Genomic DNA, 13,405 nt, shown 5'->3' on the forward strand with positions numbered 1-13,405 from the left:
CTAGAAAAACAATGGATGCAGCACTGAGAGATCTTTACATTGAGAGAAATGCTAACAAAACACCACAGGAACAAATCTATCAGAGTTACAAGTGATTTAACTTTCATATACTAGGGATGTTTCTCATAAGTCAGTTGTTGTCATAATAATTTGGGGTAACATTTGAACATATATTTTTAATATTTAGCCTGTTATAACATATTAATCATTTACTACATTTACTAAATTATTCAATTCTACCTTTCACTACTATCTCTTGGATTAAAAAAAAAAGTATCCTTCTCAATCATATCTGCCTAATTCTGTATTCAAATTATCTTTCCTAGTTGAAAATTTTTTCTTCCTACTGTCCAAATATTTCAAATATCATCCCAAGTATCATTCTTACCATAATTTTTATAAACTCTCCACTACGTATCAAATCATCATCTATTTCCATTCTATTTTGTAGTAAAATATGTAATTTTTAATCTACTTTGAAATTAAAATTTTCAAACAATTAAAATCTTGATTTCTTTTTTTATCTCCAAAGTTTAAGCAACACAATCTTGCTCTTTTCCCTAAAGGAAGCTTTACAGATTTTACTTCTTTTTGTAATATTCTATTTCAATTTTCTATATGCTGTTTTAATTATTTCTTTTATTTTTTAAAGAGTTATTTTTATTTTTCATTTATTTATGCATACAAGGACTGGGGTGTAGGCCAGAGCTGTGGGTGGTGGTGGTGAGAGGATTCGCCAGAGAAAGAGTGGGAAGCAGAACAGGTGGATTGAAATACACCACTGATGGGAGTGCTTGAGACAGGAGAGGTCTGCTGTCCCATGTGGGTTAGCTCCCTGGCCGGGGATTGAATGTGTGCTGCAGTGGCTGCGGATAGCTTCATACATAGTGCTGTGACTTAACCCCATGAACCATCAGCGAGGCCCCTTAATTATTTTATTTTTAATTGAAACCAGAGGTTCACAAAATAAGGCAAATGATCACTGGATTATTAAAATGCCTTTGGAAGATGCCTTCATCAGATAGTTAAGAGATATTTTTTATTTGAGTCTCACAACATTTATTTGAAATGTGTCATTGCATCATTAGATCAACACTCTGAGTCTATATTTTCATTTTAAAATTACTGATAATACCTATGATACTAGATGTTTAAAATACAGTCTAGTCATTGAGGGAGGGAGGGATGGAAGAATGGGAGGGAGAGACAATTGCTCTCAATACAAGTAAAAGCACATATTCCAATCCTGCTTTCTTATGTATATCTGAAAGGCCTATATTTCCCCCAACCCCTTCTTTCTGGCCATATAAAAAAGATTATTTCTTCCCTGATTTCTCCCTATAGTGTATGTGACAGCTGCGTAATTTCTTTATACACTAGGTAGTAACCTCTAACAATAGTCATAAAAATTCCAATTCAAGCACCTGGCTAAGGATGCCACCACATAGAAATTACAATGTGGAAGTTCTAACACAGAGCAAAATCTGTTTCAATTTTGTTTCTTGTAAGAACATGTCTCAGTAGTGATAAATTGTCCACCTGTGTATGATGAAGCAACTTTTATAGGATACCTAGATATTATTCAATTTAACTCAACAGACTTCTATTCTAGATTAAATTGTTTCATGAAGCGTTCCTATGCCCCATGTGGGTAAGCAATTTTCTCTTCAGACTACCTCACTTTTCACAAGAGTTTGTTACAATAAAAGGAAACATATTATGGTTAAATTTTCACAAGAAGACTGAGCAAATCAAGTTATAAAAACTGTATAAAATATTCTGAGAATAGGTAAAGAGTTCAAGAATTTGTTGTGAATAAAACTAAAGGAAAACTTAATCCCTAATGTTGAAAAGTAAAAAAAAAAAAAAATTAAATATTACCTTTTAATCATCGGTCAATTCTGGCAACCCCCAGAAATAAAAAAAGAGGGAAACAATGTGGCTTATACATTGTACTAGTTGCTTAGATCAAAATACTGTAATATAAATGTCTCAAACATTTTTTATAAAATGAGTAAGGAGAGGATTGGATTTCTACTAGTGATATTTATTAAAAACATAATGCAAGCAAATTTAAATCCATGGTAACAAAAATGAAACTGATATTTATTATATGGAGAATATTGACTTCTAATATATTTTCCTTCTTGCTTAAAGAATATTAACATTTTAATGGTATGGAAGTTGTGCTTTCAGAATGTTGTAAAGTAAATCATTTCTTCAAAAGTCTATACTATAGCAGCAATAGGGTACTTTTCCTTAATCACATTGTCAATTATCCTTGATGTATTGGGGAAAACTGTGAAAACCCTATACATTTTGTCAGAGATCTATATTATTATTGAGTTCTTTCTCCCTAGCCTAAGTTTATCATACATACCATCTCTCAGAAAGAAAAATTCTTATCAATATTTTTTTCCTAGTGGAAAGAAATTGCTGCCCCTTTCACTCTCACAAACACTACATGGATGCCTAAATTCTGGATAACAAGAAAGCAGGTATTTTCATAAGCTCACATGTCAAAATCATTATTTTATATTGGTAATGTATACATAGAGGATGGCTATTGAACACCTACTTTAAAAACTGACATACTGGGTTTTTATATGTCTGCAGAAGAAAGACATCAAGTTTACATTCTAACAGTCTATAATCTAAAAAACACCTGGGCTACGGCAGCTATTCCAAATGTCCTGCGCTATTGTGACTAATCTAAAAGGCTTCCTTTTAAGCAAATGTGTAATGTTTCCTGGAGGAAGAGCATCATTCCATTCTGTTGCTTTGAGTGTTATGTATTATCTCTCTTCATTATTAAATCATGTGCCCTTAAGATTTGAATGGTTTCAATAACTTCACTATCAAAAGAAAAAAAATAGTCACTGCTAAATAGTCACTGCCATTGTTGATCTATAACAAGTGTTACAGAAAAGAACAGTACTGAACTAATTCAGGTAGTGTGTATGATTACTACTTCTCTGGTATCTCCAACAGATTGCAAAGAAACAGTATGGTGTGAAAGCCAACTGTTCATTCCTTTTATACAGTATTTCATTTTCCATCTACACACTCTGATCATATCTGAATCTTCTTTTCCTCATGTCATCTGTTATTCCCTAATGCAATAATAAAATTCATCGCTTTAAAGTCATCTGACTCAAAGGAAAAAAACGAAAATGAATCCTTACAAAATGTTGTTTTGATTTTACATTTTTTTTCCTGTTTTTCCCCTTTATTGAGGTAACACTGGTTTATAACACTGAATATGATTGAGGAGGATAGTTTCATACTTACTCAGATGCATATTACCATACCACCCAAGCACCCACTGTCCTCCACCATTGACCATTGCATTCTCTCATGTTTTTTCTCAACACTACCTTCCCTCCCTCTCTAGTAGCCTCAGTTTGTGCATATTTTATCTTTACATTTCAAAATAAAGATTTCTCTAAGTGAACTCAATGTATTTATCCTCTTTAACTTCCCATTAAACTAAAGTGAGGGTATAGCATCATTCATTATTCAACTTCTTCAAACCTGAGAATAGTGAAGGCAGAAATTTTTACTGGGTTGATAGTCTAATTGAAAGTGACAGGCTTGTATTCTGAATAGCTTTTCAACACACTTTAACATTTTTTTGAATGCTGATCTGAGCTTAAGATGTTCATTAGTGACTCATTAAAGACTTAGTTACAGTCCAGTTGATGCATCCTGAATATAATATTGGAATGTGTGTACAAATGTGTAGGCTCATAATTAGAGAATCTGTCACATTTGGGGATTAAAAATATACAGAGTAGTCTTTGAAAAACCTTATGGAAAGTAAGTAGCCCCAAGATGGTGGTGTATTTAAAATTTTGCTTAGTATCCAGTTCATTTGTTTTTAAGTTCTAATTCTTAAAGGCATGTTTTAATGAACCTATTCATCCAGGATTAAATGTGCAAGGCTTTGTGTGTTAGGGCATGTCTATATATTATTTTACTTAATCCACATACTTCAACAAAGTAGGCAAATCATGCCTTTAACAAATAAGGAAACTGTAATTCAAATTGGTTTATGTCAGAAATCTTAGAGATAATAGAATTAGAATTGGATTCTAAGGCTTGAGATATTTCTTTATTCATTAAGACTAAGCACATTTGTAGTCTAAAGCAACTTAGATGAGACATTATTACAAACTTCAGTTTTGGGGCTTCACGTAAGTATTATTGGTAAATATACTGCCATTTTCCTCTATATATGGTTCTTTTAAACTATAGGAGCTCTTCAGTATCAGCATTTATAAATCATAAATTACCCTGAATTTTCTACTAAATTTTCTTTATAAATAATGACATTTCCCATATCCCCAATGGGCTGAAATAATACAACTTTTTAATAGGATCTTTGCCACATAAAACCCCAGGTTCTCTTCTGAATTTCACTTTTGTTTATTTTCTTAAAGATGTGATGTGAGTCATATAAACATTAATGTACAATATATAGATTTGATAAAGAGAAATGATAAATCTTGAAATGAACTACAAGAGGCACCCAGTAATAGAACATAATAGAGGGTCTATGGAAATAGAATAAAAGACTTGATCTTTATGATATAATTTGAGCTACAAATAAATAATCCTCTTATAAATAAGAGAATTTCCAAAATTTGGAAGGACAAGATTTCAAGCTAAAACAAAAATAAAAACATTTATTCACCACAATAATTATAAATTAATGTTCTTTATCAATTTCTTAGAGAGGGATAACTGAAAATAGGAAGTCCAATGAGTTATTGCTTTTTGTATATCGGTCGCTTATATATGGTTCTCATGAGAGTAGTTTCAATCATTGCTAATTGCTAGTTTTCATCATCATAATTAAAAACATGACATAAAAGCAAAATTTAAAAATCAAATATAAAAATAAAAGGGGAGGTAGAGTGATGATATCAGTGAGATTACATAATCAAAGTGAAATTAAAATAGATGAGATTTAAATACTTAAGTTCATGTAAAAATGCAGTCTAATGAAACTTAAATCTAAATATATTCTAACAACATCTTTTGGTATTTTCTAAATATAGATAGATAGATAGATAGATAGATAGATAGATAGATAGATAGATAGATAAAGGTTAGCGGTCAATGATACAAGTACAATTGAGAATGATTAAATAATATTTATCCAAATGAAATATACAAATGGCAAATAAGCATATAAAAAGAAGCCCAAATAATACAAATTAAGACAACAAAGTAATATTGCTTCATCTTGAATTCAAATTGACTAGAATGACAAAAGTAAAAACAACAAAAAGTGATAAATGTATGTGTGAGAAATAATGAGAACCCTTACATTATTGTTGGGAATGTATAAATAACTATGTAACTACGCCAGAAAAATATTTAGCACTTTCTCAAAAGGCTAAACACAGAGTTACCATGTGATTCAACAATCCACTCATAGGTATACACTTAAGAGAAGTAAAAACACATTCAACAAATACTTGTACATGAATCTTCATAATACTATTATGCAGAATCGTCAATAAGTAGTGGTAATCCAAATTTGCATGAAATAATAAATACAATGTATTATATTCACATAATGGAATATTATTCTGCAATAAAAATGAATTGAGTACTGATACATGCTATGATACGCAGAAAATTTAAAAAATACACACACACACACACACACAGACTTGATCTGATTCCTAACCAATTACTCCTTGTCCTAGACATTTGATTTTGTGAGGAGTTATTCCTATCACACTGCAACACAAAAATATAAAGTCCACTGGAATTTTAGGGACCTCACTTTTATAATTGATCAATTTCCCTAATTTTGAGGTTTTTGTCTTTAATTACTACATTTTGGTAATATGTATATATTATGTGCAGTTGAAGAACTGTCTTACTACTAAAATTCTCTTTTTTTATTAAACTTTGTTTAATATTAAATATACATTCTAGGGAAAATATAGAATTTCTACAGAGAAAAAATTAATATCGGTACTTTGTATAAAGCTGTGTAAAATCCCTAAAAATTGTTCAGATTTATTTAGAAAAAAATAACAATATCCTCCACTGTCTTTTCATTCAGTAATATGACATACTGCATATCTTCTTTTTGTAACTCTCAGAAAATTAACAAAATTTGTTTCTCATAGGTCTCATGTTTCTTGCCATATTTCATTTATAAATCTTTTCATTGCTGTTTTGACTTGTATCATATATGTATGGTGAATCATATATCTGAACTTGATTAAAGTGCTCTTATTAAATCTGTGATGTTATTTCTTGAATTTTCTGAATGCTAGCACTGAAATCTGTTGAAAACGTTTACAAAAATTTTGGCTACTACTATTATAATGGACAAAACATAATATGAATATTCAAATGTTTAGACATAACATTTAAACTGTCAAAATATCAATGACCATACACATTGAGCCATAAAAATATGGTTTGATAAGCCATTGTTCCATTATCTAATACAATATTATAATTTTAAAAATTTTAATAAGAGCATAGCAATGTCAATATTCCAAGATTAATTCAAAATGAAATATATAAATTGTATTTTTATATAATTTTAAAAAAATATGTATACACATATGAGGCTACAAAAAATTTAACAAGCATTATTATTAATTACATAACTGGGCCCTGGTATTATTGGATTTTGTTTTTGCTTTCTGATTTAAATTTGTATGTGGATAACTACTTTAATAAAGTAGTTTATTAAATGGTAATGACAAACAATGAAATGTATGAAACTATATTCTTTCACTTTACCAGTAAGGTACAATCTTGACTTTAGGACACCAAAATCATCACAAATAAAATCGTGCAGGTGACATAAACACAGAAAGTTCATAAAGGGTGACTGTAAAGCATGCTTATATATCAAGGCCTGTATCTATTTCTTTTGTATGTAGCATATTTGTCTTGCAAATCCATAACTATAAATAAATTATTGGATAAAATCTTTTATATATGAGATTTTTTTATAATAAGATAACGTTCTATATTTAAAGGAACTAATTCTGCTAAGATGACAGTAGAGTAGTAATACAGTTTCCAATAAAACAAAATACATTAACAAAATTTAAAGTTTATTTTAAATTTATCAATTAAAAGAGAACAAATTAAACTTATTTATCAATAGGGTTTTATTTTAAACAGTCAAAATGAAAGAGACCATAATATAATATGTAGTCTCTTATTTGCATTACACATCATCTAGACCCTATCTATCAAATTTTAATTTAATTGGTAACTAAGGAATCGTTTTCTAAACAGAATGCAATAAATGCATAAAAATGCACTATGCCTATTTTTATGAAATTAAAAATAAAAGAGCATGATTATTACTCTGATAATGAAGTAAATAGCAATGTAAAGAAGAAGGGAGAGAGATAATTAGGCATTTTATATATCATCACCCAAATATTTTAAAATTCACTCAACATCAAGTGCAAAATGACTACCTTATTGGAGTTACACTTCACGTCAGGCCAATATAAATAAAAACTAAGACATCATCCCAAATAGTCACAATATATAAAATGTGATATAAAAGAAGATATTATACTCTCAAATATACCCATTATTCTCATACTTCACTACAATAAAACTCACAAAACATGTTTTTCAAGTGAGAAGACAAAGAAAAACTTGTGTATGGAGTATGTAGGGAAGGCTTCTAAATAAATTCATACAGAGAAAGGTTATCAGCATATTTGTAGTTTGTACTATGATACTAGAGACTGCATAGGTAACTTACAAAATACATGTTTTGAAATTCAATACTAAGTATCTAATGAAAATGGTATTGAATGTGTTAGCAGTAACCTCATATACCATTACCATGAAAAATATTTTTCTGTATAAAATATTTGACCATAAAAATAGTGGTATTCCATGAATATTTGGAATTACCTAGGCTAGCAAACATTATAAACATTTCAAGGATTATTAGTTTCAAAAAAGTTAAGTAGTGCTAGAACCTGACATTTTATAATAAAACCTGACATCATAAAAAAGAATAATATGGTAAAATGTTATGGAGTAAAATGTAATTTGGTATCCTGTCAAGCTTTACATCTTATTGGAACTTGAAAAATATATGGGCATTATTTTAAATTATTGACCCACTAAATAGTGTTACAGCTATAAAATATAGATTAATAATAAAATGCAAATTACACAAAACATTTAAGTACTAAACAAATTTACATCTAATCATTGGTTTGTCTCTGACAAGAACTGTTTATTATAGTTAACTTCTCGAAGAAACAAAGCAGTTAGCCTACAAAGTCCATAAAATATATAAACATGCATGCAATTCTAACAAGAAACAATAAATTTGGAGAATAAAATGTATTCATATTGTGGTTATAGAATATTTTTTAAAATTTTTTACACAAAGGAAACATCAAAAACAGTAAGTTCACAGTAAGTTCCTTTTACCTGTTTTCTCTTTTCAAATCATTATGTTTCATTAAGATAATGAAACATACTTAAAACATCTGAGCACCATAATCACCTTCTAACTTCCAGCCCTGGTGGTTTAGATGAAATCATTTCCCAGGATCAGTTCTCCTAGCTCAGGTTCCACACTAAACCTTGCTACTCCTGTACTGCCCATCAGAATGCACCCCGGGGGGTGTCCATGTTATCACTGAGTCATTGTTCTCTGACTCCATTCTTTTCCTTTGCTCCCAACAACATCAATGAAACAAAAAGTCCTTATTTCCATGAAACACTACATTAGGTAATAGCAAAGAAATGGTCACTCTTTTAATTGCTTCTTTTTAGTAATTCTAGTCTCACTGTATTATAGGTAAGTTTTTATGGCTGTACAGGAAGGGCGCACAGTCATGGGAAACAGAAAAGAAATACAGAGGTACACAGAGACATAGAATATGAACAGATAGACATAAAACCAGAGACATTTCCTCATTTACAAAATTGTATAATTATACACAATGTGGGTGCACTGATTAATTTGATTTTCCTATATAAAATATTGGCCAGACATGGTAGGATGGTGTGTATATTATTCAATTAATGTAAATATTTTTCAGAATTAATTATTTAATGTATTGTCTAATTTTAAATCCATGTAGGGGTCATGCAAAAAACATATCACTGATTGTTATATACTACCAATTATATATTATTACCAGTGACAACTATATAATATACTATTGTATACTGAAAACAATGTGATAACTCTTAATCGATATTAGTTTGATAACAATTTTATTTAGAAACTAGTATTAAGAAATTTCTGACAAAATTTAAATATTGAATTTCAAGTGGATTTTTCTTAATTTTAAAATGAAGAATATGAAAAATTGTGCAATTCCCTGATCATCTGCTCAGAAATTTTGGTAGTTAGTTGTTGGAGAATAAATATATGAAGACATATCAAATGCCAAGCACTATGTTAGTTGGAAACTATATATATTCTATTTCTTAAAATAACTCTTCATGGAATAAATGTTCATTCTTCCAAAGTGAAAGTTTTAAGCCATTATTAGCTCCTTGGGGGAAGAAATAAGAATCTTTTGTTTCCCACCATATATTTAGTAGTTAACATAGTTAGTTGGCTTATAGTAGGTAATAAATGATATTTGTTAACTACTTTTACAAGTAACAGTGCTGCAGAGCTAAGAAATGACAGAGCTGAATTTTGTCTCAGGTGAGTAAGACTTCAAAGTCTAGTCTGTCTTTGTTGAGAACATGGGAGAAACAAGTTTTCTCTGTTTTCCTCACCTGCTCCCAAAATATAAGCAGGAAAGTTTGAGATGCAATTCCCATGGGGCAGAATGACCTTGGTAGGAATTGATTCTCTGCTGGCACTATGACCAGCTCAAGAAGCCAGGCACTTTCATTTTGACAATTCCCTTTGGGTTTCATAATAGCTATGTAATGCCATTCAAGTTCCTTTGCCACAGGTATCTAGAGGTATTTATTACAGAAAGTTAATGATAATCAAAATAAATATCATCAAACCCATGAAATTGTGAGGATTATTTGTACCTAAATGCCTAAACTTTGTGTATAAATTCAGTAATTATTGTTACTTGCTCATTATCATTATTATTGCTGTATAAGAAAAGGTTAACAATTCAGGTCATGACTCAGAAGAGTTAATTCTCTATGTTTAGGAAAAAGAGAGCTGAGCATTTCAACCACAGAAGGCAAGGCAATGCTACCAGGTATTTTTTTTTTTTTAAAAACATCCGTTTTAACACAAACAGCTAAGGTTTTAAGGTATATACAACTCCTTAGTACTCCTTTTTCTTTATTTATTTAGACAGACTCTAAAATGTCTATTTATTTAAACTCTAAAAATGTCTATTCTCTTGGATTTCAGCATGATCAAAAAATACAGACATTCCTCTACTTATGAGCAAGATGTGCCCCCAAATGATGCTCATATGAATCCTTTTTAATGACAAGTCATTTGTGGTATCACAAAGTAACACAAAGGCCTTCTGTAGAAAGCAGGGGAAACTGACTTGCCTTTTCTCTAGTGCAAAGTTTTAAAATAAAGACAAAGTAATAAGGATGAAGTTTTTCATTGGCAGGTTTCTATTATATTATTTAGTTTGCAATGACTCAAAGTCAAGATATTATAATGTAGCTCAGAAAAAAGTGTAAAGGTTTATTTAAGTTTTTAGCCTATTTTATGTAGTAGGCTTGCTTTCCAAGTTCCCTACTTGGGGCATTAAAATACTTTGAGTTACTTGAAAAGCTTGTGTATATAAGTGTCCAATAAAGTTTGCTACCCTGGACTCATGATCTTGGTTCAGCAACATCTGAGGTCCACTGAAATCCCTAACAGTAGTCTTTCTTGCTATGTATATTTCTGCTACTTTTAACCTATCTTCCCCTAACAAGAGTAATTTTAGACTTACTTTTAAAACATGCACTTGGTGCATATGTGTGTGTGCGTGTGTCTGTATACTTTATATATTTTATATATTTTACTTTATATTTACTATAAGTTTAAAACAAAATGTGTGGGTGTATGCTTGTGCACATGGGTGTGGTTTTTCCTCAAGCATTAACATGAAACAGCTCTCATGGTTAGCTAATTCTGGGCTGTTAATACTCACTGGAATAAAAATAAATTTTAGGGGCAGACAGTGTGATTCAAGCACTTAATGTTTGTTGTGCATTGTGTTGATGATTTACATATTCTATTTAATCCTTAAAATAACCCTATGCATGAGGTTTTTATAACGACAAAAATACCAATTAGAATCATCTTTAGCTATACATATAATTAGAAAAGAATTTAAGAAACATAATTATTCTATTGTCCTAGTTCACAAAATATTATATGTGCATAAGTGTGTGATGAGGAAAGTGTTGCATCAGTATATGAATTAAGGTAGGATATTTTTGACAAATTTACATGTCTTGAAACTAGATGGTCAAATATTTACATGTTCATTCTTTTACAAAAATTGTCTTTATTATAGTGTTTTTTTTTAGAACTAAATGTGTTACATCAGGAAAACTTTAAAGTAAAACTTCAAAAGAAACAGTTATTTTACCAAGTTTCAATAATGATAAGAGAATGCAATTTATGCTGAAACTTAGGAATATGGAGAAAATTCAAAATTGCATCACTGATGACCTACAATGGATTCTGCAGTCCATTAAAAACCAAAAGTGTGACTAAAAATTCATTTAACTGCTTGCTATACTGTAATACTCTGAGACCTTCTAAGCAGTTGCAAAAACAGCTGTGTTCTTTGTGCTTCACTATAATTTTCAACATATTAGATAGTGACTATTTTATACCATTTTCATCTTAGTGAAAAGTTAGTAATAATAAATAGAAAACTTTGAATTGTGAAAAGGGAATAGACATGGTAACCAGAAGTGTGACAGTCTTTAGAGAGATTTGGTAATATTTCACTAAATTTTACAGAATTTAATTTTCTTCCTTGCTTACTAATTTTGATTTTTAAAATTTGTGAACGTACTTTCTTAGCTGTCATATTTGTCTCATACATATAAATAATGAAGAGGGTATAAGTCTTAGTATAGTAACATGCTCCTATAAAATCACTTAAGTTCATATAATTTTGACTTTTTTTTCCTTTTTTGCATTTAAAGCTTTATGACAGAAAACCATTCCTTTACAAAAAGGGTATAGTTTACATAATGTGTACTAAAGATTGAGCGCAATAATAAACACTTGGTTTAGGGAAATAGGGATTTTTGGTGTTTTGTTTTAAATGTGCATACCTGTAATATTAAAATAATACTTAAGTGCAACAATATACAAACCAAAATATCACAATGTTATAATTAATAATCAGATTTCCCAAAGGGAATAAAAACAAAGATATAACATAAGTGATCTCCATTAAAAAAAAAACAACTTTTTCTACATTTAAATGAGCACTTTAGCAATCTAACTCAAGGTTATTTGATAGCAGCTTAAGGTACATAAAAATTCTTTAAGTTATTAATATATGATAGGCAATGGTTGCAAAATTATAGAACAAAGATTTTAAAGAAATATCTAGTGTAACTAAGAGAGATAATTTTAAGCATGACACAAAAAACAAATTAAAGTTCTTACCATGAACTATTGGTGCTAAGAGCATCATGAAGAGCAGTAGCTGTGATGACCACATGATTGTGTACTCAGACGTGAGAGGCTCAAGAGCAAGTATTCCAAAGTAGAAACAAAATGGTTGTCTTTCTGATTCCAATTCTTTACTTGTAGACTGATTTTTTTAATTCAAAAAGAAAAAAAATTCTTCAAAAACAAAAAATTCTTCTTCTGAATCCTGAAAATAAGAACCAAAAGAAAAAAAGGTTATCAAATGCAAGTATTATCATCTTAGTCTTTTGAAAGTTTGTCTCTTAGCTAGTTATCTGTGTACTTCCCACCTTACTCATGTTAATAAATACAGAAACAATTACAGAAATGAAAAAGTAACCTAAGAACATTATTTATGCAAGTATTAATACATGGTATATTTGCAATCCCCTAGAGTGAAAAAATTCAGTGTCACTGAGCAAATTAATATAAATATAAACTTTAATATGTAAAAAAAAAGATTTGGGACTAGTTTTATAAATATTTTCCACAAATATAATTTTACTGACATTTTAAAGTAAAAAAAAATAATCCATTCATTATTATTACTATGACTGTAAAACAAAAGTTAAATACAATAGTCTTACTTTCATTCCAGACACTGAAATTCATTATGAAGTTATTTAACATATTTACTACACTACTTTTCTAAGCATCTTTGTAAGTAGATCTGTGCACATTATATAAGTTAATTAATTATTTTCAAACCTAATTAAGTCACTCAGAGGTTTATTGTTATGAAGCATGAGGACAGAACACAGGATAGAATACTGACTAAAA

At 29.7% G+C, this 13,405-nt stretch overlaps 1 protein-coding gene across 30 annotated transcripts in view; it reads right to left on the reverse strand.

The window, feature by feature from the left end:
• The window catches only part of ADGRL3 (adhesion G protein-coupled receptor L3), a gene marked incomplete at both ends in the record, with an annotated part of 456,353 nt that extends 443,444 nt beyond the window's left edge, over positions 1 to 12,909 (reverse strand). For all 30 annotated transcript variants that reach the window (XM_084234180.1, XM_084234185.1, XM_084234176.1 and 27 more), the window contains one exon: positions 12,602 to 12,909. In XM_084234180.1, coding sequence (XP_084090306.1) covers positions 12,602 to 12,656 — 55 coding nt within the window. The remainder of the gene's footprint in view (positions 1 to 12,601) is intronic.
• Positions 12,910 to 13,405: the final 496 nt, after the last annotated feature.

This window comes from Talpa europaea (assembly GCF_964194135.1).
Source record: "Talpa europaea genome assembly, chromosome: 5".
In the NCBI taxonomy this organism is placed as follows: domain Eukaryota; kingdom Metazoa; phylum Chordata; class Mammalia; order Eulipotyphla; family Talpidae; genus Talpa; species Talpa europaea.